The 25,092-nt window shown below is 35.5% G+C and overlaps 5 protein-coding genes across 5 annotated transcripts; 1 reads left to right on the top strand and 4 right to left on the bottom strand.

Annotated features, from left to right (window-relative positions):
- Positions 1-1,164: 1,164 nt before the first annotated feature.
- On the bottom strand, positions 1,165-2,590 carry LOC118750981. Its single transcript, XM_036485737.1, has 4 exons — positions 2,491-2,590; positions 2,323-2,429; positions 2,050-2,221; positions 1,165-1,987 (listed from the first exon to the last, which is right to left on the bottom strand). Coding segments are annotated over exons 1-4 (888 nt in total). The 5' UTR covers positions 2,492-2,590; the 3' UTR covers positions 1,165-1,379.
- Positions 2,591-3,957: 1,367 nt separating this feature from the next.
- On the bottom strand, positions 3,958-6,570 carry LOC118750983 (sialin-like). Its single transcript, XM_036485740.1, has 2 exons — positions 6,023-6,570; positions 3,958-5,884 (listed from the first exon to the last, which is right to left on the bottom strand). Exons 1-2 carry the CDS (start codon positions 6,264-6,266, stop codon positions 4,410-4,412), a joined length of 1,719 nt encoding a protein of 572 aa, XP_036341633.1. The 5' UTR covers positions 6,267-6,570; the 3' UTR covers positions 3,958-4,409.
- Positions 6,571-6,624: 54 nt separating this feature from the next.
- On the bottom strand, positions 6,625-7,638 carry LOC118750984. The gene has a single exon (XM_036485741.1). The coding sequence runs from the start codon at positions 7,512-7,514 to the stop codon at positions 6,762-6,764; it is 753 nt and encodes a 250-aa protein (XP_036341634.1). The 5' UTR covers positions 7,515-7,638; the 3' UTR covers positions 6,625-6,761.
- Positions 7,639-10,117: 2,479 nt separating this feature from the next.
- LOC118750985 lies at positions 10,118-16,200 on the top strand. The gene is made up of 4 exons (XM_036485742.1): positions 10,118-10,601; positions 11,340-11,486; positions 15,584-15,653; positions 15,754-16,200. Exons 1-4 carry the CDS (start codon positions 10,554-10,556, stop codon positions 15,966-15,968), a joined length of 480 nt encoding a protein of 159 aa, XP_036341635.1. The 5' UTR covers positions 10,118-10,553; the 3' UTR covers positions 15,969-16,200.
- A 2,045-nt stretch (positions 16,201-18,245) lies between these two features.
- LOC118750986 (phospholipase A2 hemilipin-like) lies at positions 18,246-24,844 on the bottom strand. The gene is made up of 5 exons (XM_036485743.1): positions 24,281-24,844; positions 22,588-22,704; positions 20,629-20,894; positions 19,052-19,211; positions 18,246-18,639 (listed from the first exon to the last, which is right to left on the bottom strand). Exons 1-5 carry the CDS (start codon positions 24,478-24,480, stop codon positions 18,477-18,479), a joined length of 906 nt encoding a protein of 301 aa, XP_036341636.1. The 5' UTR covers positions 24,481-24,844; the 3' UTR covers positions 18,246-18,476.
- Between the last annotated feature and the right edge of the window lie 248 nt (positions 24,845-25,092).

Consider the following 25,092-nt stretch of genomic DNA (forward strand, 5'->3'; position numbering starts at 1 on the left):
GGTAGTATTGTTGTATTATTGAAAAAAATTGTCTACTGCGGATAAAAATCGTCAGATTACCAGTATTCGACTCTAATTTAACTGTAATAAACGCTGTTTTTTTTTTTTTTTTTTTTTTTGAAAAGTTCATTGGCCCAAATTATGCAAAAAAAAAACCCTTTAAAAATGTAATGTAAAATAGTGTTTTTATACGAGTAGCGTTTAGTTCCTTCAAACGATGTATTTCAATATGCATACATCATGAAAGTTTTATACAAAATTCCATAGGCGCCGTACGCCGCCGCCGCCGCCGCGCCGATATTTTCGTAACTCAGCGGCGGCGCGTGAGAAATGACAAAACACGGCGGCGGCGGCGGCGTGGCTCGGCGGCGTATACCTCTAGTTCCTAGAGCATCTACTTAGATGTATTTCAGCCTCAAAAATAAAATTGAAAATGTCACTTACGTCTTTTTGGCGGTTAGGGCTCGATATTGCTATCATTTCCCCGATTTGTTTGCGAGAGTTTTGCAGGATTAAATCTCGCATTTCACTCGCATGCGGTATCATTTCCGAGCATTTGGCCCGCTATAGAATCCGCCATAAAATTGTAAGCATTTTTTCTTGTGTTTATATTTACTTGTTTTATTGTATTAAATTTTATTTATCATATCATATTGAATTACAAACGAATTGTGAGTCTGCCAATTAATTTTCGCTCGTTCCCAAATTTTAATAGGTTTTTAAATTAAGTCTGGTCTGATTTAAATAAATTAAATATTATATTCAGCCTTATCGCCAGTTCCATGGGAATGAATTGTTTCCATAATTTAAGAGACAAAACAAAGAAAATTAGAAAATTTGTTGGTAGCTTGTTGTTTTTACAATTGCTTTTTTCTTAAAATTTCAGACCTTTTACTGGATTTATTCATATAAATTTAAGTAAAAGGTCTGAAATTGTAAGCAAAAACAATTGTTAAGCTTTTATCTATACGGCCAATTAAAACTTTTTGTTTGTAAATAAAGCCTAACACATTTAAGCAAAGTCTTCATAATTTGTTTGGGAGCTTTAGATAGTATAAAAATACAAGTAATTTTTAAGCAAAAAACAAAATTGACTTCATTTCTCATATAAAAATTTAAGATTATCGTTAATTTCTTCACGATCCAATTATCATAACATAAAAAAAAAAATATAAATAAAAAAATATTCCGACGAACTGATAACCTCATCCTTTTTTTGAAGTCGGTTAAAAATACTAGGGATAGTACATATTTCCCGTAATCAATCAAAAACTGAATTTTGGATTTTTCAGTCATGTAGTTAGGGCTTTTGATATTTCAGCGACAATGTGAGTTACGCCCTTTCCATACTACACTAACAATATGTACATATTAAAATTTTATTTCTGATTATACTTATATTTTAGTTCTTGCATTGCCAGCCTTTCTCTTTGCTCCAACTCTAATTTTCGTATTTCGAAGTCTTTTCGCATTTTTTCTTCCTCCAATTCTAATCTTTTCATCTCCAGATCCAGCTTTTTCTTCTCTATGCAAATTCTTTTTTCAAACAACTCACTTCTCCTTTTAAAAAATTCTGTTAATTCACGAATACTATTTTTATATGAGCACTCATGTGTTCCTTGTGGCCTTTCACTAGCACACTTTGCTCCCTTGGACAGGGGATCGTCATTTTTTGTTCTTTTTGGCATCGCCGATATGGATTCCGCATCAGGCTCCGCCACCTCTGCCGTGCAAAGTGGCTCCTCTACAATATCAATAATCTCTGGCTTTACCATCAGCATCATATCTTCACTCCATGAGCATTCACCTTCGGCTGAAGTAGAATTAGTTTCCATAAGTCCATCGAGAATCTCGGACTTCACTGCGACCAACTCATCATCATCACACCAACGTTCAGCTTCAGTCGTTGTAACTTTGGAGTTGCGTTCTTCGATGGGGAAAATCTTTGTAAGTCGATCATAGTACGGACAAAGTTTATTCACTGTATCTAAAAGTGTTACTAAATTAGATCGTTATGGTCGTTGTTGATAACTTATGCTTATATCTGACTCTTGAATTCGATGCTATCAAAATCTATACAATTGGAGTTTGCCTTGATCCACGTTTCGGCCTTTAGTAGTGTCTTCTTCATATACCGCACCTTGCAACGTGTTGTCTCGGGAGTAGCATCGATTTTTGTTTTATTTAGTAGCGCCGAGTAGTATACGTAAGCGGAGGGCCTCTATTTACATATGTATGGGGAGCAACATATGCGTGTGTATGTAAGTATATTTGTTCAATGGAAATTATACCAACCAAATACCTACATACATACATACATACCTCAATATTTTCATTCTCCAATAGGTAGTCTAATAATAGTTTATTCTCTTCATCTGTCCACTTCTTTTGTGGTTTTTCCCGCCTCCGGGTCCGTTTCATATCGTCCACTAAAATAACAATCGTCAAATTATTAACTTTAACATAAGTGCACAATTAAAATTTTGTTACTTTTTGTTATTCCCTTAATATTTGTCAATGCAAATTTCTGCGACAAGGCATTAGCAGCTGGCTGTTGTGCAAAGTGGCAATCTACTCTATTCTCGTTACTTGTTAATTGGTAGTTTGGCACCAGTGATGGAAAACTATGTTCTGTTGTACCTTTTTGGCCCTTTTCAACTTCACGTTACATACGGTACAAATCCACCAACATCGCCAGTTGCCTCCTTTGTGAAATTTCACCACTTATTCGACCGAAGTGCAGACAGACCCCTATGGGAGTTTTACGCGTAATATGAACGCTATGTTTCTTTCATTGCCTCAACTTAAGATGTGTTCCAGTGCTTCAAGACCGTTATGCAACAAAATACCCAGCGGTTTTACCAGGGGAATCAGATCCCGCTGCAACATCATGTTCTTGCTCCAACAGCAGATTGCAAAAGTCGCCGAAAATGAGTCGCCTTGTCAAAAAAAAAGCTTAATTGGGCCTCGGTCGACTCGAAAAGGTTTCTTCCCATTTGTCGGGGAAAACCAAGGAGATTCCTCAAATTGGAAGAATATCCCTGCCACAACACCATGAATACCTTTAATAATCAGATATTAACTGGCATGCAGATCACAAATTTCATCAAGTCCCAATATGAACATAAGAAAATGTCAAAAATGCCGGCTACCGCTAAGTTGTGGAAATGACAGTCAACACAAAACCGATACGTACCTTCTCTGCAGATGTGCGGCTTTAAAAATCGTTAATGGCATCGTCGTGTATACATAAGAACGTGATTTAATTTTTTACGTACATATACCTCTTTTATTGGGTACAATTTTTTCTCAAAATAGGTACAATTTGAAAATTTTAATTTTCCATCACAGTTTTTAATACAATGCCGTAAAAATGCAGCGAGTTCACCACTACCAAAGAAATGTAAACGACGTACAGTAAACCCCCTAAAAACGTTCTCAAAGAATATGTGGTCACCTGAGTGGAAGATCGACCTATCTCGGCAGCCAGTTCGAAAACGCCCTATCGCAGAAAACTTTTCAAGAACTCCCTAACTGAAAAATACCCTATGATGTTGTTGTTGTTGTAACAGCATACAGATTCCCCAAAGTTTTCGGCGAGTGTTGCTGGAGTGACAGTCCTTAGCCAGATATAAACCTGGGTCGTTCCAGTTACGTAGACCCGGCTGTCGTGGGAACGATAGAAACACTCTATCTTAGAATATGGTTGAAGAACGCCTTATCTCAGAATTCGGCTCAAAAACTCCCTATCTCAGCTAAAAACACATTGACAATGTGCTGAGAAGGGCGTTTTTGTATCGGCAGCTGAGATAGGGCGTTCTTCAACCACATTTCTGAAATAGGGCATTCTTAACTCAAATTCTGAAGAAGGGCGTTTTTGAAAAGCTTTTAAAATATGACGTTTTCGAACTGGCCGCCGAGATGGGCCGATCTTCCACTCAGCCATCGATATAGACTCATATTTGTATAAAAAATGCACTTTATTAACAGAATAAATAATGTTCTCGTTTAAAATGTCTACATACATACTACTGAAAAAATATTGAGTAAAATTGCACCACAAAGTTTACATTTGTAACATACGAACATACATATTTGTATATGGATGTATGTACATATGTACATACATACATACATACATGATTATAGGAATGCATACATTCAATTGGTAATTATTTAAAATACTTTTAGGAGTTTTTACCTAAATGCTTGCTCGCACTAGCTTATGATATATGTATGTATGTATGTATGTACATACATACGTACAACATACATCATTCAATTCCATTGTTCAAAATAGAAACACTAAATTATCACACGTTTGCGTACATACATAGGTATTCGGATATAATAGCATCCATTCGTTTAATATTTCCACTGTTGTGAATTTCCGGGCCCAAATCGGCTTTTTAAGAGCGCACATGGCTTACTGCAGCTAGATGTGGAATACGGGACCAACTCTGTTCTGTGGCGCTGGCAAATATTAAATACATGAAATTACCACCAATATTTACTGCCGCAGCCAGCCAGAATACAATACGCCATTGTGCCAAGGTTTCATGATGATTTATGATAAGCCCTATCACATAGGGCGCTAAGAATCCACATATGTTTGCAGCAGAATTCGTAAGACCATACATAGTGCCTGCGTAACGGGGACTTAAAGCGATGTGATTCATTTGATTACCAGCGTACACAGCGCCGCCAAAGGAACCAACACCGGCCAGCATCACGGTAACCCAAATCCAACTGCAACCAACATAAGCGGTGGCTAGAAGTCCTATCGATGGTATAATGGAAGCTATCGAATTCCATAATTTATACGAGTTTAGCTGAGAAATGTAGCGCCGTTCCAGCATCCAATCCGCCAATCCTGAACATACAATACCCACTATCCAGCTTGTAAAGTATGGTATGGCGTTTAGTACTGCATTTGATTGGATATCAAAATGGAGTATATTGCTCATGTATGTGGGCAATTCTGTGAGTTGCGTGTAAAAGGCCCAACTCTGACCACATTGTGTAATTAAAATTGCCCACAATGGTAGCGAGGTGAAGATTGAACGCCACGGTATTTCCTCAGCAGCTGTGTGTATGACATCCACATCAGATTCAGATAGTAAATCGCTGTTATTTCGAGGCTGCATAGCACGTAAACTCCGTTCGATGTAGTCTCGCTCTTTGAGAGATATGCGCGGATGTACGCTTGGTTTGTCATACACCAGATACATCCAAAATGCGAACCAAACTATACCCAGCAAACCAAATATGTAAAATGCTGATGGCCAACCTCCAAGAAAATCCAAAGAGCACAGCCATCCTGCTAATGGCATTGAGATTACTGTGCCGATATTAGATCCTGCGTATACGATAGCTGCAAATTTGTTGCGCTCTAATGGTGGTATCCAGTGAGCCAACATGGCATGCATGGCTGGGTAGGTAACACCTTCACCCATGCCTTCTAACACTCGTACAAGTACCAACATAGGCAAATCCCAGTACGCAGCGATTGGTGTTAGGAGAGTAAAAATTGCTGTAATAAGCACACCAAAGCCATAAATCAGCTTTCCTCCCATCAGCTCTGCTAGGCGACCACCTGGGACTTGAGTCAGCACGTACCCGTAAAAAAATGAACCCAATACAAGACCTTGGGTGGCCTCATCCCATACGAATTCTCCCTCCTTAGTGGGTGTTGTATTATTCGTTGGCTTTGGAACTGGGCAAGTATCATCTACACTAGTGGAATTGTCTTCAGGAATGGCTGTTTGGTTCACCATGGCAACTATAGCTACGGACAAATTAACGCGCATGGCGTAAACTACGGCAAAACCAAGGAAGCCCATAAATCCAAAAATATGCCGAGCTTTTGGAAAGGTACCATCATCTGAAACAACAATGGAATAGGTTAAGTGTTGGGAAAAACACTTTCAAATCGAATTTGCTTTGTGTTACAAGCAAACAAATACTTGTTGAAAGTGTACACATTTATAGGGTACGTATATATGCATGTATAGGTACTAACCTTCAACTTCTCTAATTAGAGGCGTATCAGCAGAACTGCCCTCATTTGTGTCTAATTCATCGCTATCTTCATTACTGTATATATTGGTCGCGCTTACTGCTCTGCGATTACGAGCAAAATCTCTGTGAAAATCTATGTCGTCATCAGCACAATCTTCCGCAGCATAATTGCGTGCCAAGCCTGCATCACTATAATCGTCTACAACGGCTCTACTAACGCTACGTGAATTGCTTGTGCGAAACATTCTTAGCTTATCACTTCCTCGGCCTAGGCTCCTTTCAAAGCGCGCAAAATGCGAATTTAACTTTATTTATGCACTTAATAAATAGAACTAATAAATTGTACAAGGTAATTTTGTTTAAATAAACAGCAAAGCAAATGAAATGCCATATCAGCTGGCTCAACCGCAGAGTTGCCAGCTCACAATTGTTTTTAGTGGATTAGTAATAATGCCTTTGAGGGATGTCAAATATCAAATAGTTAAAACGACTAACGAAAACAGGCAATAAAACATTTTTTATCTACTTATATTTTTACAAAATAAGGATATATGTTTCAGTATATATGTAGTTAGTCAGAGAGGAAAGGACAAAGGCTATGGCTATATTGTTAATTTATTTTTTTACATTATTTTGGAAGACATGTTATTCACAGGTATAAAAACATTTAAAATTAATTATGTATACAAAAACGAATTTATTTAAAAAAGTTTCAGTCCGCATAACTCACGGGGCCTTTTTTAATTTGCAATAGCTGTTCCTATAGGAAAAACCACGTTCTTAGCTCCATTCTGCAGCTTGAGTGTTTCGTAATGGTAATTCTGCTCCACCAAAGCACAGGTTCCAGTTCCCGTAGTCGCATTGGTCGTTTTCAATGGCTCCAGTGAGACTTGATAGCAATCAATGAAGATGTTGATACACGGTATCTTCAAACCTATTTCGTAAGCGCTTGCATGATTACTAGACCAAATCGATGCATTTACTGGTTTTATAGATTCTTTCACGCATAAGCTGATAGACTCCTGTATAGTTCGAAATGTATGAAGTGTCACGACGCCGTTGTAACCATTTCCTAAATGTTCATGTGTGACATCACACACTATTACAGGAGAGTTTGCTCCCAACTCTGGTATAGAAATAGTCTCCCAATTATGTTTAGCTATAAGGGCCAAAATCTTGTTACGCTCAGCATGTTGAGATACGTCAGCTGGGATCGGCTTTAACAGAGCCTGCAGCCGCTCCAGCAATGCAGGACGAGTCGACTCAGCAACGAGCACAGTAACAATAACTTCAGGCGCAAATGGGTATTGCAGTGATCGGGCCAAATGGTAAGCTGCCGCGTTAAGATCGCCTTTATCAGCAACGATAAGAACAGTGGGTGTACACTCGCTCGCGTTGGCCATCTTTCCAGTTAACTTTTCACTTTGTCCAATAACTGCTCTATCGTATTCAATGTTATTGAACATATCCTGAGTGATTTTTATATATGGCATTCCCGTGGTGTATTTCAAAAACAAACATGAAAATCTTATCCAAATTTGCACAGGTCAAATTTATTTGTTGCCACAGAAATCAATTTTCGCGATGAACGCCGCCAAATTTTGGCATATCTGATAAGAAGACCTTTGGCAGTAATGACAGCATTGTTCACTGTTCATTGTGCTATTGTGAATACACTGAAAGGAAAAGCGTAGACCTCTAACGAAACAAAGGGCCGTATGCATAAAACCAAAGCAAGTGCCTTTTTCTTAAGATTTCAGACTTTTTACTCGAAGTTTCAAGTAAAAGCAATTGCTTAGTTTTTGTACGGACAAAACATGAAACCACTACCAAATTTTTTCTTCCCCGCTAAAAGAAGCAGAACAAAGTGCATCACAAATGTGTCGTGCAAACAGGTTGATTCGCCGTTCGTAATTGAGAGAGCGTACCACGTGATTCGGTTGTTGTGGAAACGCCGTTTAAGGTCGGTGTTATGCAGACAAACTTTTGTTTGCCAAATTAAATGGCGTCTGCTTAGTTTGCTCAGAGGTGGTTATGTCGAGTTTGGCACAGGGTTGCACGTTTATTATGGTTTTCATAGCTATTGCCAACACGAAATGAGACTTTCAGATGTACATAACGCGTACAATTAATATATTTTTTATGATATCGTACAGGCAATTAACTGTACCCCTATCTTTGAAACTCCTACAACATAAATTCAGTTCTCTGGCTTTCGGTATCACGGCAATTTTTGTGTATAGCAACAATTGTCACAAAATATTGTATATGACAACACCAAATTTGCTGCAGTTTGACCAAACAAAATTAGTTTGTTGTGAGAGTCGCCAAACTCGCTCTCTCCGAGGTTGCTGCAACAACAATTGCACGCAGTTTGCCAAACAAAATTTCTCCATAACACCGACCTCAGAGGATGGGAAACAAACAGCTGATTGCACACAGCACATAAACATACCTCCAAGTACAAATTATAGGCCTGTCAGAATGAGTACTTGTACTTCAATAACGGAAACGCCACAATGAAGGTGTTGCGTCTGCAAACAAAAATAAGCTGTTTCTTATGGCCGCGTATTTGATGTTTACACAAGTCAATTTTTCAGATACAATAGCAAAACATTAAAATTTTTTTACTAATACTTCCCTTGAGGTCTTCATCACTGTCTCTGGCCTTTCGAACTCAGTTTATTGTCTGGATACCTACTTTACTCAAACAATGTGTAAATTATGTGCATATTCTCGGTGGTCTTGTCTTGTGTAAACGCGGGGTTATACAACTGTCAGCAGTGACGGACTTACTGCCGTCCCTAAATTGGAGCGCTAAGCGTTGCGTTATCCATTGTCGACGAGTGTCAGCGCGCTCCATCCCCAAATCAACGCGTCGTAATTTTTGACGTTTTCTCAGATCCTCTCGTTTTTATTCTCATTTCCTCTTTCACTTTTTTGTCCTTTCTCTTTCTTTCCGTCTTCCGCATCCAACTTCAACACGTAACGCCCTGTCAAAAATGAAAATTCCATTTGCTCGGCGTTAGCGCCGCGTTATTGTGGGATGCTTCATACAAATTGTATGGGCATGAGGATTTTTGACAGTTGTTTGGCGCTTGACGCGCCAATTTAGGGATGGCAGTTACTTAAGGCCCGTTTACATACAACTTTAGCGTTGCGTTGGCGTTGGCGTCGCTTCGACAGCTGACTATGAATACATGCATTTATATGAAAGTCTCCATATAACCAAAGTTGGGCAACGCCAACGCCAACACAACGCAGAAAGATGGCCAACTCTCAACTTTTCGCGCGCGTCGTTCGTCAGCTGTTCTAAATAATCAAAATTATGTGATTTAATTTTAATTTTTAATCAAATGCGGGCAAGAAATATAGTTTTTTAATGCAATTATTGATGTAAAAATTTTGATTTATCAGCCGCTAGTATGTTAATTTAGTGACCAAAGTATTCTGTGCTAAGCGTTCATTGTAGCAAGCACGGGCGTTACGCGCGCCGCTGTCAAAGCGACGCCAGCGCCAACGCAACGCCAAAGTTGTATGTGGACGGGCCTTTAGGGCCCTGTCTCCATAGGAAAACACTGATGTCGTGATAAACATGTCAAAAAATATATTTCCAATGGAGATCGCCTATTTCTCATGAGCTGTATTATATGTCAGCGCTGATTGCTTGACATCTATTGGAGGCAATTCGATAATTTGATAGCCATATTTTCATTTGAAGGAAAGGGTGCTGGTGGTAACATCGACGAAATTTTGATATTAAGTCAAAATAAAAGTCTGTTCCCTATGGGATTATTTATGATTACGTTTTAGGAAATTATTCAGCAAGTTTTTTAAAGATTTAAATGTTTTTAAACACTGAAATTGAGAGAATGTTTTCTGGTGGCATCATGCGGCAAATGATTATTTCAAGGCATCAAAGTGCCCACACACAAAAACTTGCAATCATATTGCTAGTCAAAATGACAGTTGGTAGGCCATCGGTGTTTGCCAGTGGAGTTCTGCGGTAAAGGAAAATAATATTTTTCTCAGTGTACCAAACTAGTCCATCATGGCTGGCAATGCCATATTTGACTAATGAAATCAGTGATGTTACTTTTCAGAATCTAGTTAGACTTCTTCGTGCAAAGGTTTTTTACTGTAGCTGTGCGATTTCTTTCGTCGCGGTGCAATTCTCGAAAGCTTGTTTTTATTGCGTACATACATATGTTTGTATATTAATTATTAGCATACTCAGCAAATGATTCTGCGCATTGTGTAGAAAAAGTGAAAACAAGAGGAATTTGCGAATATGCACCTGTAGCTGCATTGCGAAACAACAACAAAGTCTGCAGCATATCAGCGCGCGCTAGATCCCGAGGCGAAAGTGGGACAATAACCAAATCAACTGCAAAAAACAAAACAGCTGTTGCTCATTTAGTGATTACTGCAAAACCAGCCAATTCAGCATCGTCATCAAAATCATATTACCGATTGAATAGCGTGTGATAAACTAAACTATAGTTAAATTGCCAAATACTAACGCAAGCAGAATGGCGGACATAAACGAATTGATTGGGTCATCATTTGTGCGTGTTAAGGTAAATAATACCCAGAGGACTTATGGGACACATACGCCCATAAGCGAAAGTTATGATAGTACAAAAAGTAGATACGATAACACCACGATGTAGCGAACCACGATCTTGTGATAAGCTTTATCACCGAACACTTCCCCTTTAAATCCTACGGTTACTTTTATGTACATATGTATGTACGTAGGTTTCCCAAATGTGGCTTATATGCATACATTCGTGCATAACGTTAGGGAGGGGCTGTCCGAACGTTATCAGAATTTTTATTCGCTGCATATGTACACATGGATGTGCATGCATATGTTAATACTTTTACTATTTGACGAGCAGCTAATTTAAATTATTTTTACAATTAATTGTATTGACTGCGGCAGTGACTCAATTGCTTTCGCTTCAATGCAATGAATTGAAATGCATTGTCAATCAAGTACCTAGTACAGAATGTTGGACCCCCTAGACCGCAACTATGCTGCATTTTTATGCTGTGTTGTGGCGGTGCCTAGGTATAAATCGCAGCCACAAACATTTAATACAGTCTATGTGTTTGAAAGGCAATATTTCTACCTCTTCCCCACTTTATCCATTGCTTTAATGTATGAATATACATACATATATGCAGTGTATGTTGATTGGATGAACTTCAATGGCTTCACCACGGATTCTCCTTCAAACACCGTTTCGGTTTAAATGTAACCGAAGTCTTATCTCTATAAATAACTATATTTTTAATTCTTCGCTTTACAGCTCGTCGCTTTTGTACACTTCTTCTTCATCACAAATGCTATGCTAGGAACGTGGGGACATGGAGCTTATGAGTTTTACAATTTCCTCTTTATAATTTCCATGCTCTGGGCAATGCATTGCAAGGAATCTATTGAAGCGGCACAAGTGGTAAGTATCCAATGTATAAAGATACGTCTGTACATAAACGTGTGTAGGTATATCAGTAATGGCAGTACATTTTAACATCTGTTTTACATATTCAAACTCATTTTACAAGTTTGAGTTCAACCTATAGCTGCTTTCGATTCACCATTCCTTAGCGGATTGGTACGATTCCTATCTGCTATTTTTGTTGTTGTTATAGGTGTTATAGGGAAGGGTGCAACTCCGACTGGGTTAGTCCAAAGGGACAGGGTGTTAGTTGAGTGGGGTTTAGGGGGCATGCGCAGAGATGTTCGAGTCGTGGGGTGACACTCCGCAAGCCGGGCACTGCTTGGGCACATCTGCATCTACCCTGCTCAGAAGAATTTAGCCTGCAGAGTCGCTCTGTCGCTAACTTTCAAAGTGTATAATTTTTGATTTTGTCCATTAAAAACTGTCAAGGTTCATATCGTCGTTTAAAGTACAAAAGCCGCGTATCGTCATTTTGCAAAACCGCGTAACTGACATTTTTTGCCAAAAATTGGATTTGCTCACACATGCTCTTGGCTCAATCCTTATCCATTCGTCCTAATATATACTAGCCAGAAATGTGATTGCTTTATAAAAAAGAGAACCATTTTGAAATTGAGTGCTTTTGCTCTTTAGAAAATAATTTAAGCAACTTCACATTGACTTGATAAGCGGTTTTGTACTTTAAACGAAAATATATTTATTTACTCCGCGCAAAAACCTTAAGCGATATTTTCTTTTAATTTGTAAATATTTACCCATTTAATATGGGTCCTACTCGGCATGATGTTGCACCAAGCAAAACGTACACTCATACAATTAAATTGCATGCATAAGCATGTGTGTACATACAATACAATATGTATTTATGTACATCTCTGTTTAAGCAGGTTAGTGACAAGCAAGTGATAACAACCAGTTGCTAACTAATGTGTGGAAATCTACGTATATACATACATACATACTATTTATGTATTTATGCTGCAAAAACAGCCTATTTTAAACGCTTGTTGTTATTATTTTTTCTTATTATTAGTCCCAAGGGGGCAACCCTGCCGCCCATCCGTCGAGATCTAAAATATTCGGCTACAGAAGCAAATTCATCACATGATTATTATGCCTTTATCTTAGGCAATCATTTATTGAGAGGCGATAGTACCGCTTTCTTAATGCTGAAAGGAATCTAATATATCAAACGTGCTGGAATGGAAGTTAAAATCCTGGCATAAGCAACGGAGTGGCTCATGTACTTGAGAATTAGTTTAGGGGTTAAAATTGTATTGATACAGGAGAGGGAACATTAAGGCTAACTTCAGCCAGAAGAAGCGGACTTGATATTGAATCTTAAGTTAACCATAAAGGCCGTTTCACACCATTGGTCATTTTCCCAAAATTTGGTGCAAATCGTATCCCAATCTTGTGTATGCACAAATATTTCTCTTTATCTCAATCAAGAAAACAATTTATAAAAAATGTACAAATCTGTACAAATGTACCAGTTGTGTGACACTGCATTAAAAATTATACCAAGTCTTTCCCCTCGACTGATAAGTGTAGGAACACATAATTCATAAAAACTTTGAATTGTAATCAAGAAACTGACTAATAAAATACCTTAATATTGATTTCCTTTTTTTGTCGTAACCTAGTTGATTTATGCGAAGGTGTGGTAAAATCTCTAAATACTCTAAACTGCCCACAGTAAACCCACAGACCATTTCGCGGTCTTTTATGTGTTCGGTTGCTCCCCGCCAGTGACCACATTCATGGTGCGAAAATATATTTCGGTGGTAGCACTTCCTCACCTAACCCTACCACAAATATATAAAGCGCAGACGGTGTAAGGGGTACTACAGTCAACTCCGCTTTCTTAATTGCAAATGGTTTTAGTAAAAATATCGCGGAACTTAAAGAAGCGATTCACAGCAAATAATGATCCAGCGAATTGAGAAAGCTGCAAAAATTTGAAGTAAATCATAATACGATTGACTGCGAAACATTAGGCGTAGACCTAAGTGATCTGTTCAAAATGAAGTTGGCAGATAAAAGGGGAGTGAGTTCTAATCAAAAAAGGAATTGCCACAATAGGTTATTCAACGGAAAGGCCAAAAAACGCAGATACGCCAACCTAAAAATGAGACATGTTATGATTTGTCGCTGATTGCAAATCTTGATTAGTTTTAAAAAATATGTATATATCAAACACACGTTTTGAAGTGTAATAAGCAGTTTTTAGAAGTAGCTCATGTTGGCGATAATATTAAACCAAAAACTAAAAAATGCCGGAAATCAAAATATAATTTTTTGATTAGATACTCCCCAAATATAAATTAAAGATTGAAGAAAACGACATCATACAAAACTAAGCGGAATAGACTGTATAAGCATGCTAATAAAATCGTAAGAAAATGGCTAACATTGCGTGCTGTACACTCTTTGCTTTCGAAAGGTGGTAATAAAAATCCTTATACACTGTTACTGCCCCCAACTGTGAAGAAAATTAGAAATGTTGCATGCCAAGTGTCAGAGTTGACCTTTTTTTCAAATTAATGAAGCTAAGCCAGTACGTACAAATGTATGCATCTCCAAACTACGTACAGTTTCCACCCCCCATTAAAGCGCACTACCTCAGAAAGTAAAGTTTGCAAATTTGGCTACAACAGCATTTTTTTGAAAAACATACATACATACATATGTATGTACCAGGAATGTTTGATATCGACTACAGTGCGCAAAAGTGCTCTTCGGCTTAGAATTTCACATGCAAAGGTAGTGACGTGGTATAATAAATAAATACATATAATATGTATTAATGTTCATATGTATGTATGTATGTACACACATACATACATGTGTATATATACTCTTGCTACAAAATTAGCAAAGAACGCGACGTCATCGTCGCTTGGCCTCTAACTTACCCACTCTTCGCATAATTAATATAATCAAATCAACACTTTTTTTACTTCTCTTTTTCTTGACATTAGTAGTGTTTAGTCTTTTAGAATGAAGCGTTTTTGCCAAAACAGACATATCTAGTGTATTAACGTATTCTTTTCCAAACCGCACCCGAAAAGTTATTGAAACGCATCACTAGAGTAATCAGCGCATCATAAACAAAGTTGATGCTTCGTTTGTTTTTGGTTACCATTGGTATTTTAAAAATGGAAAATTCCGAAATGGTGATCATTGTTTTATTAAATATTCAAAATATGCAATGTATATGGTTGCAATGTTTTGCAACTCTGCATATGTAACCAGTTAAAATACCGCAGTAGAACCGTATCCAAACGTTGTATTGGTACGTTTTGGAAGTCAGCTTATCTTTCATGTGCACCTTTCTTATCTGATTTCGCCATACATAATTATGTATCATATGCAATTGCCATTGATAGTAGCGGAAGTTTGTAGTTTGAGAACTTTTATAAAATATTTCTTCTCTAAATGCTTTGTTTGCCAAATTTTTATTCCAGCACCTAAGCAACAAAATTCCATATACACGTTAGTCTCCCAGATGATAATTTGGTAGGCCTTCATATTTGAAGCCATTCGAGAAGGTTTACCAAGGAAAGGCTGAAAAATGTGGCCTTTTGGAAGGGCTTTTTGCTCCTCGAAATATCTACTGCGAAAGAGTTCAAATCTCAAAGAGAACAAAGAAGAATTTCATTCATATCTGGTTCATTGTATTACACTTTGGCATTAGTATTCTGTTTCTTTGCGGGTAATCCCGGAGTTATTTCGGAATAGGCTAAGTTTACAATATGTATGTATGTATACATATGAACATAAATATTTGCTAGCACATATTTTCACAACGTTCTTACAATGTTCTTATGTACATACATCCTAATATATTTTTAACGCTGGAGTTTCAACGGATTCACTGTACATATGTATACAATTTGCCGCCAACCATTTTTTGTTTGCTATCGTCACAGTAAATATTTTTACTGTTAGTATAATATATTTTAAAGATATTTATTTGGGGTTTCTATGTATATCTATTCATCTATAGTATAAAATGCGTTATTAATTACCTCATTCATACATATGTCCCTCTTTCATTGTACTTTTTTCCTTTCGTTTACTTACAGGCGCTCGTTATAAACGCTTCAAGTATATTCTTTGATTTGATATGCATAATAGTATATTTCAATTTTATGAGTAAGTTGTATAAATATTTATTTTGCATTTTTAGTTCAACAATTTGATTGTCCTTTTAAATTAAGAACTTCTTCTAAAAATCTATTTCTCAAATTTTCAGATGGCTGGGCGGTTGCTTTCTCTATTATCAACTTAGTTCTACGCCCCATCACTGTTATACTACTATACAGAGAGTTTAGTGCGCGTGGTGGCAGTCTACAAACCGGCTCCGTTTTTCCCACCACACAACAGCGCACTTACCAGGACATAGATCGACCAACACAGCCTACACCAACCAACTCTCAGCCTGGACCCAATGTTGCTAGTATCTTTTAAGAATTTGGAAAGAAAACCAGCATAGAGTGTAAAAAATGCGACAGAAAGTCGGTGGTACGTTTCCAGTGTATAGCGTGCACACTATGACAACATAATGTTCCCGTCTCATTGGTTTTAGACCATTTATTTAAAACATTAATGTTATCGAAAAAGGTAGCTCCAAAAAGATTTAGTGTTAGTGTAAAATCTACATACTTCCATTTCAAAAGATAAATCATTATGGCATACTCTACTTGAGCTCGACATCTTCTACAAACTATTTTTTGCATCTGTGCCTCTATGTATAGGCCAAGGTCAAATACAAGTAAAGGTTTAGTCACTTCATCTTAGAAAAGCCTGCACAAAAGTTTATTCTGCAGTTGTATTCGAATCTCTACGAGGTCTCATATTGAATTGTAATTCTTAACATCTGTGTTCGTATGGAACAGTGGCTTATGTCGAAAGGCTGGCTTTAGTATAAATGCGGCATTCTCAGCAAGCGATTGCGAATGACTTACTGGCGCGCCGAGCCGTTGAAGAACTTTTGGCAAATAAGCGTGCAGAAATAGTTCCGATACTAGCAAGTCAATACTCTTATTAAGTCTTGTCAAAAAATTCCTTGTCGTTTAAAGAATAAAGCGAATGCCAGCTTCCCGACATAAGCTACTATTCCACATGAACACAGACATAAACCCTTTGTGTATTTTTTTGGGTATTCTTATTAAACGCTTATACCTTGAAACGATTTATAACATAATAAAACTTTCAAACCATCAAAGAAGCATATTAACAGATTTACCTGTACGTTGGCATGCAAAACATAACCAGTTATATTCCCTTTTAAAATTTGAATTCGTTAGTGAACAAATTATTGCATATTTTAAGGGCAACAAATTATTTAGTTTATTATACTCTTCAGGAGATTTTATATGCTCCACTGTGCTCAGTAACTTTTCGACGAACGACTATATTTTTTTTTTTAACATTTCATAACTTTAATTTGTGCAAATAATTGTTACAATTTTAAACTCGTTCAAAAATTGACCTCAACAGGAGATGGATAATTTTTTTAATTTAATTTTTTTAAGAAAAAATTCAATATATTTTCAATAGAGCCTTTTATACTTTATAAAATATGTACCTAGTTATAAACGATCACCAAAAAATCACAATCAAAAGATTCATCAAAATCTTAGAGAACTACACATATTTACAATTGCGATGTTTTTAAAGCAGTGGTATCCGCCTACCAACTAAATCAATAGTGCTCTTGAAAACTTGTAAAATAAATGGAGTAAAATTTTTCCAAAACTAAAATTAGCCAATGAATAACAAGCAAAAAGTAAGCATTGTTGGTATTATTTATAATTCCTTAATCAAAGCACTAAAATCAAAAATAAAAAAAGCGGGTTACTCCACTTAACTCACTATGGGCTTACTTATTTACACACATATTTTATATTTGATATACTTTGAATAAATACGTATGAATTGTTAATGGTATAAGGCGTGTGTTGCGGCAGGTAAAATTTTTACTTATATATGTACTAATTTGTGCAATAAATAACGACAATTATAAAAGATACGCTTGCTATTTCAATAAACAGAAAAAGGTGTGATGCATTTCCATTGGAAGAATGCCTAAAGTTTACCCTCGGTACCAACCAAAGTGGTTGGACTACGTACCAGACGTACGTGTGGCATCTTTTGCTTACTATTTGTCATTTGCGTTTTCCCGTATATCTCTACCATTATTAATGAGCTTTGTGCGAGAAAAAATAGCCTCGAGTCACTGAAAACTAATCCTACTCTACGCTGCTCCACAATACACATTGGAAACATCTGCAGACTTGTGCGAACATGGTCCTAAATACGGCTGCAAGCTACCACCTCATTTCCTAGGAACATCACCGTAACGACGAAACGCAGGTACATATTTGCTTTCAAAGCTGTTTCTCTTCGGATACCATCGTGGAATCAAAGGGTATGTTTCGTAACGAATCTTGATAAGGCGCCTCCTTGTAAGAAGGCACGTCATCCTCGGCGATCGCTCTCCACAGATCAACATAGAGTAACCAAAATAAGCGGGTCATATAGCCTTAAATCAAACCCCAACCCCTATTTACGCTATTTATTGCCTTTAATTAGGTACAACTTACCATCGAATTTGTAGAAAACTTTCTTAAATTAAAAAAACAATGAACACAGAAATGAACCTTGAGGAATGATTCTCTTACCCACACGGTATTCAATAATTCAAACATGTCTCCTTTAAAAAAGAATAAATAAATATAAAATTTTTATTTTTGTTTAACGTTGATCCTTAAGTACTACCGAAAATAATACATAACAAAAAAAAACTTAATAAAACAAATTGCTTTTAGTACAAAAACTAAATACAATATTTTACATAACTTTGACTAAGTAATTCCAACATTTCGCAATTGTCTTTCTTTGTATTTGTGCATACATAAGTACACATGTACATATGTACATATATTTTATCAGATGGCCCACTTCATTGCTCTTCTAGAATCCTTCTTTGGCCTCTCGAAAACGATATTTATCATTGCTGCCAGCCAAGCAAGGCACTCGCACCAAATTGAAGTAAATCGATCCCATAAGTTGCGACGCTGGTGTGTTGGCTTTTTTGAGACAGGAATATAACATATCGTCGCATATACAATGAGATCTGTAAAGTTGATTGCAATTAAAAATTAGTGTGCGATAATTAAATTGAATGTAAAAATTATGAATAAAAGCACGCAACTAGAAAGGACAACATTTGCCAATTAGTTTAGCAGTTGGCGAGTAGTTTGTTAAATGAAAAGGTGCAGTGTCATTGGCACAGTAACGAATCGTAAATATAGATGCAAATATGTATGCATGCATGTACCGTACATTAGTGTGCGCCTTATTTCTATGAAGATTTTTTTTTTTAAGCTAAAAAGCAAGACATCCTAGACAAGTTCGTGTGGTCATAAAACCGTGTCATGCGAAAAATTTTGAAAACCGGACGAACTTTTCTACGGGTCATTGTAGATCATAGTAGTAGTGCATACTAAGCATATACATACATATACGTATATATACATATTACTTACTTTGTGTACAAGGAATCATTCATCAGTTCGTATTTATTTTGATAGGCACGTATTTTCACGGGGCATAAGTCGTGCAGTCGACAACAACGATCCATATCCATGTCGGTGCCTAAATCACTATAGGTTTCCGCAATGTCGCCAGTGCCGCACCATTTTGTGCCTAATGAATATTAAAATCAAAATTCCATTCAATAAACATTAACATCGATTTTAAGTAAGAATAAATTAGATATGTATTTAAAACTTAAATGAATACATTGAGGAGTTTACAAGCAAACGCTTTATGATACACAATCTGCAAACGTGACACAACTCAAAATTAGACGTTCGTAAGAAAAATGCGGAAAACTATTTCTTAGCACATGTTAATCATAAGGGCAAGGGAGATTTTATCTTAGGTTTTTTTCAACAAATTATAAGAAAAAATTGCTCCAGCTTTTGCTAAAAGGCAAATAAAAGCTCTGTCTACATCTTTAGCGCATAATTTCAAAAATGGCAAACTTTGAATTGTGTCACTTTTAAGGGTCGTGTACGATATATACTTATGTATATTAGGCCGGTCCAAAAAAAAAAAACACGGGAAAATCAATCTTATGGCATTTTCCTGCTGCCGCCCTCCAGAATTATAGAAAATGTTATAAAAATAAACATTTATTTTTTTATATTTTGAAATCCGTTAATATTTAATGCAAGCAGTTTACTCGGAGAGAATAATTTTTTTTCATAGATTTGCTATAAAATCTATAAAAAAATAAGAATATTTCTTTTGAGAAATTTTCAAATAGAATTATGAAGCATATCGAGCCCTATCCGCCAAAAAGATGTAAGCTACATTTTTTTCAAAATATCCTCTCTGCATGGAAAATAAAATTTTGAAGAAAATGCCGCTTACATTTTTTGGCGGTTAGAGCTCGTTATATAAGAAAAAAATTAACAGATTCGTTGAGCTCTTCGTATGAGGGGTTAACTAAATTTTGTATATATGAAAAAAGATTATCGGCAATGTAAACATAGTTAATAAAATTGTATAGTTAAATGCATCATAATTTTATTTTTCGAAGTTGTCTGAAGAGAAATATTCTTATTCGATAAAAAAATATCGAATTTAAAGCAATTCTACGAAAAAATGCATTTTTTTCATATAAAATACAGTGGAATATTCAGAGCTCTGGCAGTACCATTATATCTGTGCCTGTCAATTAAAGCAGCCTAAGTCGGATTAGGCCACTTTTCTTTTAAAGCAATATTTCAATGGGTCCCCAAACAATATTTAAATAATTAAATAGCCCTAGTTGTAGTTTAAGATGCGCTTTTAATATACAAAAGCTTAGTAAGAATATACAATTTTTCAAGGAAAACTTATTATTTTTTAATTCAAAGTCAAACACTCTAAAATCACTTAAGCTATTTTAATTGACAGACTCAAGAAATATTAACCAATTTCAAAAAAAAATATTTACAATATTCTATACCACTGGCGTGACTGGATAAAGTATTTTGGCCCACCCTAAAGTAGTACACATACAATTATTATGCAATACCTTGTGCGTGCTATTGCATACGTCGTGCCTACTTACCCGGTATTATGCCGCTCAACAATGAAAATGGACTTTTCGGAAATATATTTGCTGCCAAATTGGTAACACCATTATTATTATTATTTGCTGAGCTATCGTTATTCGTATTGACATCTATGGCTTTGGCTCGATTCCGTGAGGCGTACGTAAGTTTATCGACACGTTCACATTGGTTCATTAACTTCAACATTTCATCGAAAGTTATTCGCAGTGGCCGATTGTATTTGGAAAGTCCTTCGAGTAGAGCTTTACCATCCTTTTCATTGCTAGTTGGAAGAATCAAAGCGAGAGAATATACATAGAATATGTATTGTACATGGAAATGCTTGTTAAATGTGGTTTAAATTGGAAATTGGAATTGATAAATTCGCAAAAAAAAAATCTCAGCAGAATATCCCCTATTTCCAAAAATTAATTTTAGAAATCTTAGAAGACTATGGGCGGATGTGATAGATTACTATATTTTTACTTCTTGTTTCTCTGAAAACAATATCTAATTTAAGTTAAGTTAACAACGTATCGGAAATGGGATTTTCAACCCTAAGGCAAGATTTTGAACGTCAATTTAAAATTATAAGTATGCAATTTTTGACTACTCAGCTAGACTCTCGACTCGTTGAAACCTTAAACAAGTATATTCAGATAATAATTTCCTTAAGAAAATATTTTATATAATTTAATACAAACCCCTTAAAAAATAATGCCTTCTGACTTGACTTCTTCTATTAGGGATATCAGTTGAATAAACAGGTCGAGAAAATTTTGGAAAATCCTGGACCCAAAACCTGAAGCATCTATTTCCTACCCACTTTTTTTGCGCAGAATTCAGAAGTACTCCGGTATGCAAGGTTTATGAGATATTCCAAACTAAAGATGTGAAAATGGCCTTTTTTGAAAATTTCGAGAATAAATTTTTTCGAATATTGGTACAAATTTTACCTTAAAGTAACTGCACTGTTTCACCTTTAAAAATCATTTTATTTTTTTAATTCTGGTTGTTCCGCGATGAGATAAAAAAATTAAACTATGCGATTTAAACTACCATGTTAGCGCCGTCAAAATTATAAGCACATATTGAAAAGTTTAATTTTTTGTGGTATTTAATTTTATCTTTTTTTTTAACGAAACTCGTATAAATCCAAGTTTCAAACTTTGTCAAAAAAATTAACAAACTGAGATTTCTTAGAAACATTTTGAGTATAAAATTGTATATAATAAAGTGCAGTTGAGATAGCGCGTTATTGAACCATCTGCTGAGATACGGTATTCTTCAACAAGTTTCTTCAAGATCGTCCCCGCAGCCGTTGATATGTTCAAAAAAAAAAAAAACTAAAAATCTACGGTAAGTCCTAGCTACTTCGAACTTGCTCTTTATTATATTAAAACTGCATTCGCTACAAAACAGCACAAAATCTTTCTAAGAAATTTAATTAAAAAGCTTAAAGTTTTTACGAAAGCCCATTGTTTTTTTTTTTAATATGTCACAAAGCTTGAAACTTTCATTTATATGAGCTTCGTTAAAGATTAAACTAAATTTTAATAAAAGAATCAACTGAAATTAAATAACATAAAAAAATTTTAAAATTTGTCAATACGTGGTGCGCTTATAATTTCGACACCGGGTGTATCGTCCCAATTCTGCGTTAACTACGTATCTAAAGTTTTTGGGAAAACTAATATTTCCACTTAAATTTACACTTTAAGCGTCACACTATTTGAAAATAAAACAAAACTTAATTAGGGTGCACTACCGATTCGTATGGAGTTATGTTTCGCTTTGAATACACAAAAATAGTATTGCTATCACCTTTTTGCAAAATATTTGAGTTTTGGAAGTTTTTCTTTTCCCCTGTAAAATTTGAGATGAACTAGATTTAAATTGATTTTATACCAAAATAATTTGACCAAAAGTTTTTCATATCAAAAATTTAAATACGTACATACATAATTAATACTTACTAAATCTCTATCAATTCGCAACCCAACAACAGTTTCTCTGGTCCTAACTCGGTAACCGCAATGGTGGAGTCGTGATAGTAAATCATTATTAACGACTCATTAGTTAGCCGTTTTCCGCTGCAAATAAAAAATGTGTACATATGTATATATGTATTTGCATTAGTTATATAATTTTTAATTAATTGCCGTGATGTCTTATCAGCATATTTTTTAGATTAAATGGAATGGATGCTAAGTGTGTATGCATATATGTATACACATATACAGTCAAGCAATAAAGTTTAGGTACAGCGAATTTTTTACAATACGGGCAACTATTTTTTTTTTTAATATTTTATTTTTCGCAAATTTTTTATAAAAATCAGACTTCCAAAGCTTGTGTAAAATTAAATAAAATTCTGCAAAATTGCATTCAAATATTGCACTTTTTACTTACGCTCTCTAAAAAAAAGTTGAGTATGCAGTTTTTTAGCCCACTCAATTTTAGTATAATAAAGTGCAAGTATGAGCAAGTTAGGACTTACCATTGATTTTTGGCAAATTTTTTGTTGAAGGTGTCGCACATTTTTTCCATATAAAAGAATTATCGAACATTATTTTATATGAAGAAAAAATTGCTAAAAATCAATGGTAAGTCCTAGCTGCCCCAAACTTTCACGTTGTTATATTAAAATTGAATGAGCTAAAAAACTGCGTACTCAACTTTTTTCTAAAGAGTGTAAATAAAAAGCACAATATTTGGATGAAAATTTGCAGAAATTTCTTAAATTTTGCATAAGGTTTGGAACTCTACTTGCTGAAGTGCATGCAATATGGAAATGTGAGTGTGGAATGAAATTATGTATGTAAATATGTACAGAAATATGTAAAGAAACCAAAAACACAAACAAAAGTTAAGTTGTAGAACTAGAGCAGCTTTTCTTAAAATCCATATTACATATTTTAATATATGTAAACACTCTGTCAATTGTATAAAATTTATTCCTGAAAGTTGTACGTATGTTTGTAAGTATATAAGGTATTCCGTTGCCCTAGCTAAACTTCGCAAGAAAGCGTTACAATGACAAACTTAACATTTAGCACAAATTTTCACTTATGTAACTTATCGTTACCTTGGTTCCAAAAAATACTGAAAATTTAAACAAAGTTGTTCTGCTGATAAAAATAAAGTGGTTTTAAAAACATTTACTTTTGCTACAAGAAAAATAATTTTTTAGTTAACTATGCAGAAGTTACCGCTACCACTTCTCCTCCTTATCATAGCTGTATCGGTTAACAATAGCTCATTAAAACTGTGGACTTAAAGCCGTTTTCTAGAGATTGGAGCGAGATTGCCTTTTCCGAGTGTATATTGTGTACCTAAATAACTTGATAGATTACCAAAGGTCTGTATTAAAATACTTCTTTACTTTTTAACCGACGTCAAAAAAGGAGGAGGTCATCAATTCGTCGGAATATTTTTTTTTATGTATGTTACCGGATTACTTTGGACCACGTTAACCCTTTCTGATAACTCTTAGTTTAGTTCTCTAGTGTCTCTTTGCCGGTCTGTGCGGAGTGGCAACCACCGTAACCTAACCTGGTTTAGTTCTGATCATTGTATCATGAAAAAACTAACGGTAATCCTAAATTTTTATACGAGCATTAAAATCGGTGGTTGTTTTTTTTTTGTTTGTTTGATTTATTTACTTACCTATACGTTTTCATCTGCCGCAAATTGCGACTTTCGAAGTATTGCTGAGTAAAAGAGGCGAATGATGGAAATCCCTGAAAACTTTGTGGCAGGTTGAAGGCGATCGTCGGTTTCGCAACGGCATCGGTAAAAAATCCGCAAAGTGCACACAAAAGCAAGCACAGCAATGGCAAATATTTTTTCGCGCCAAATGTAAACATTTTTTTTTCGAAACAGCTCCTGAGCCAGTTATAAATATGTGTATATTTTTTAATAACTAAATTCGTGGATGGCGCGGCACATTCAACCCGTTGTTGCGTTTCGAAGGCGTTGTAATGGAATAAACATTGCAGCTAATGCGATCTATACATTTTTATATATATTTCACCTATGCGCAAATGTAACTATTTACATGAATGTTCATACATACACACACGTATTCAAATATTTGTCGAATGAAAATTTCTATCGTAAGATTGCATGCACTATTTTTGATAACGATTATAAATTATAACGAATTAGCGTTTCAATGTAAATTAGTTTGTAAAAACCACTGTAAAATGTGAAATATGCAATTACATACATACATATATGTATGTGTACATAGGTATATTGTTTTTTAATTTGATTGAGTCTTTTTCATAAAATGCCAACGCTTTTTTTGCCGGCCGGAATACCACTGAAGGATGTTGCTGTACTGTAAAAGGCAAAGGAATTCTCTTTTCATATCGATTAGGCTGTGATTATACACTCACATACATAAATTATGTACCTACATATACATACATATATTTATTTGTGCCAGTGTACTTGTTCTTGAGGACAACAGATTG

Source organism: Rhagoletis pomonella, unplaced genomic scaffold, assembly GCF_013731165.1.
Source record: "Rhagoletis pomonella isolate Grant_MI unplaced genomic scaffold, Rhpom_1.0 Rhpom_scaffold_00481, whole genome shotgun sequence".
In the NCBI taxonomy this organism is placed as follows: Eukaryota; Metazoa; Arthropoda; class Insecta; order Diptera; family Tephritidae; genus Rhagoletis; species Rhagoletis pomonella.

Excerpts from the sequence above, each read along its gene's own strand:
- LOC118750981 (XM_036485737.1), bottom strand. Across the intron at positions 2,222-2,322 it reads TGGAGAATGAAAATATTGAG|AGGCCCTCCGCTTACGTATA; the intron begins GTATGTATGTAT and ends ATATGTAAATAG. Across the intron at positions 1,988-2,049 it reads TGATAGCATCGAATTCAAGA|ATACAGTGAATAAACTTTGT; the intron begins GTCAGATATAAG and ends TAACACTTTTAG.
- LOC118750983 (XM_036485740.1), bottom strand. The coding sequence starts at position 6,266 with ATGTTTCGCACAAGCAATTCACGTAGCGTTAGTAGAGCCGTTGTAGAC. Across the intron at positions 5,885-6,022 it reads TCTAATTAGAGAAGTTGAAG|ATGATGGTACCTTTCCAAAA; the intron begins GTTAGTACCTAT and ends TTGTTGTTTCAG.
- LOC118750984 (XM_036485741.1), bottom strand. The coding sequence starts at position 7,514 with ATGCCATATATAAAAATCACTCAGGATATGTTCAATAACATTGAATAC.
- LOC118750985 (XM_036485742.1), top strand. The coding sequence starts at position 10,554 with ATGGCGGACATAAACGAATTGATTGGGTCATCATTTGTGCGTGTTAAG. Across the intron at positions 10,602-11,339 it reads CATCATTTGTGCGTGTTAAG|CTCGTCGCTTTTGTACACTT; the intron begins GTAAATAATACC and ends TTCGCTTTACAG. Across the intron at positions 15,654-15,753 it reads AGTATATTTCAATTTTATGA|ATGGCTGGGCGGTTGCTTTC; the intron begins GTAAGTTGTATA and ends TCAAATTTTCAG.
- LOC118750986 (XM_036485743.1), bottom strand. The coding sequence starts at position 24,480 with ATGTTTACATTTGGCGCGAAAAAATATTTGCCATTGCTGTGCTTGCTT. Across the intron at positions 20,895-22,587 it reads TGCGAATTGATAGAGATTTA|CAATGAAAAGGATGGTAAAG; the intron begins GTAAGTATTAAT and ends TCTTCCAACTAG. Across the intron at positions 19,212-20,628 it reads GTTGAGCGGCATAATACCGG|GCACAAAATGGTGCGGCACT; the intron begins GTAAGTAGGCAC and ends AATATTCATTAG.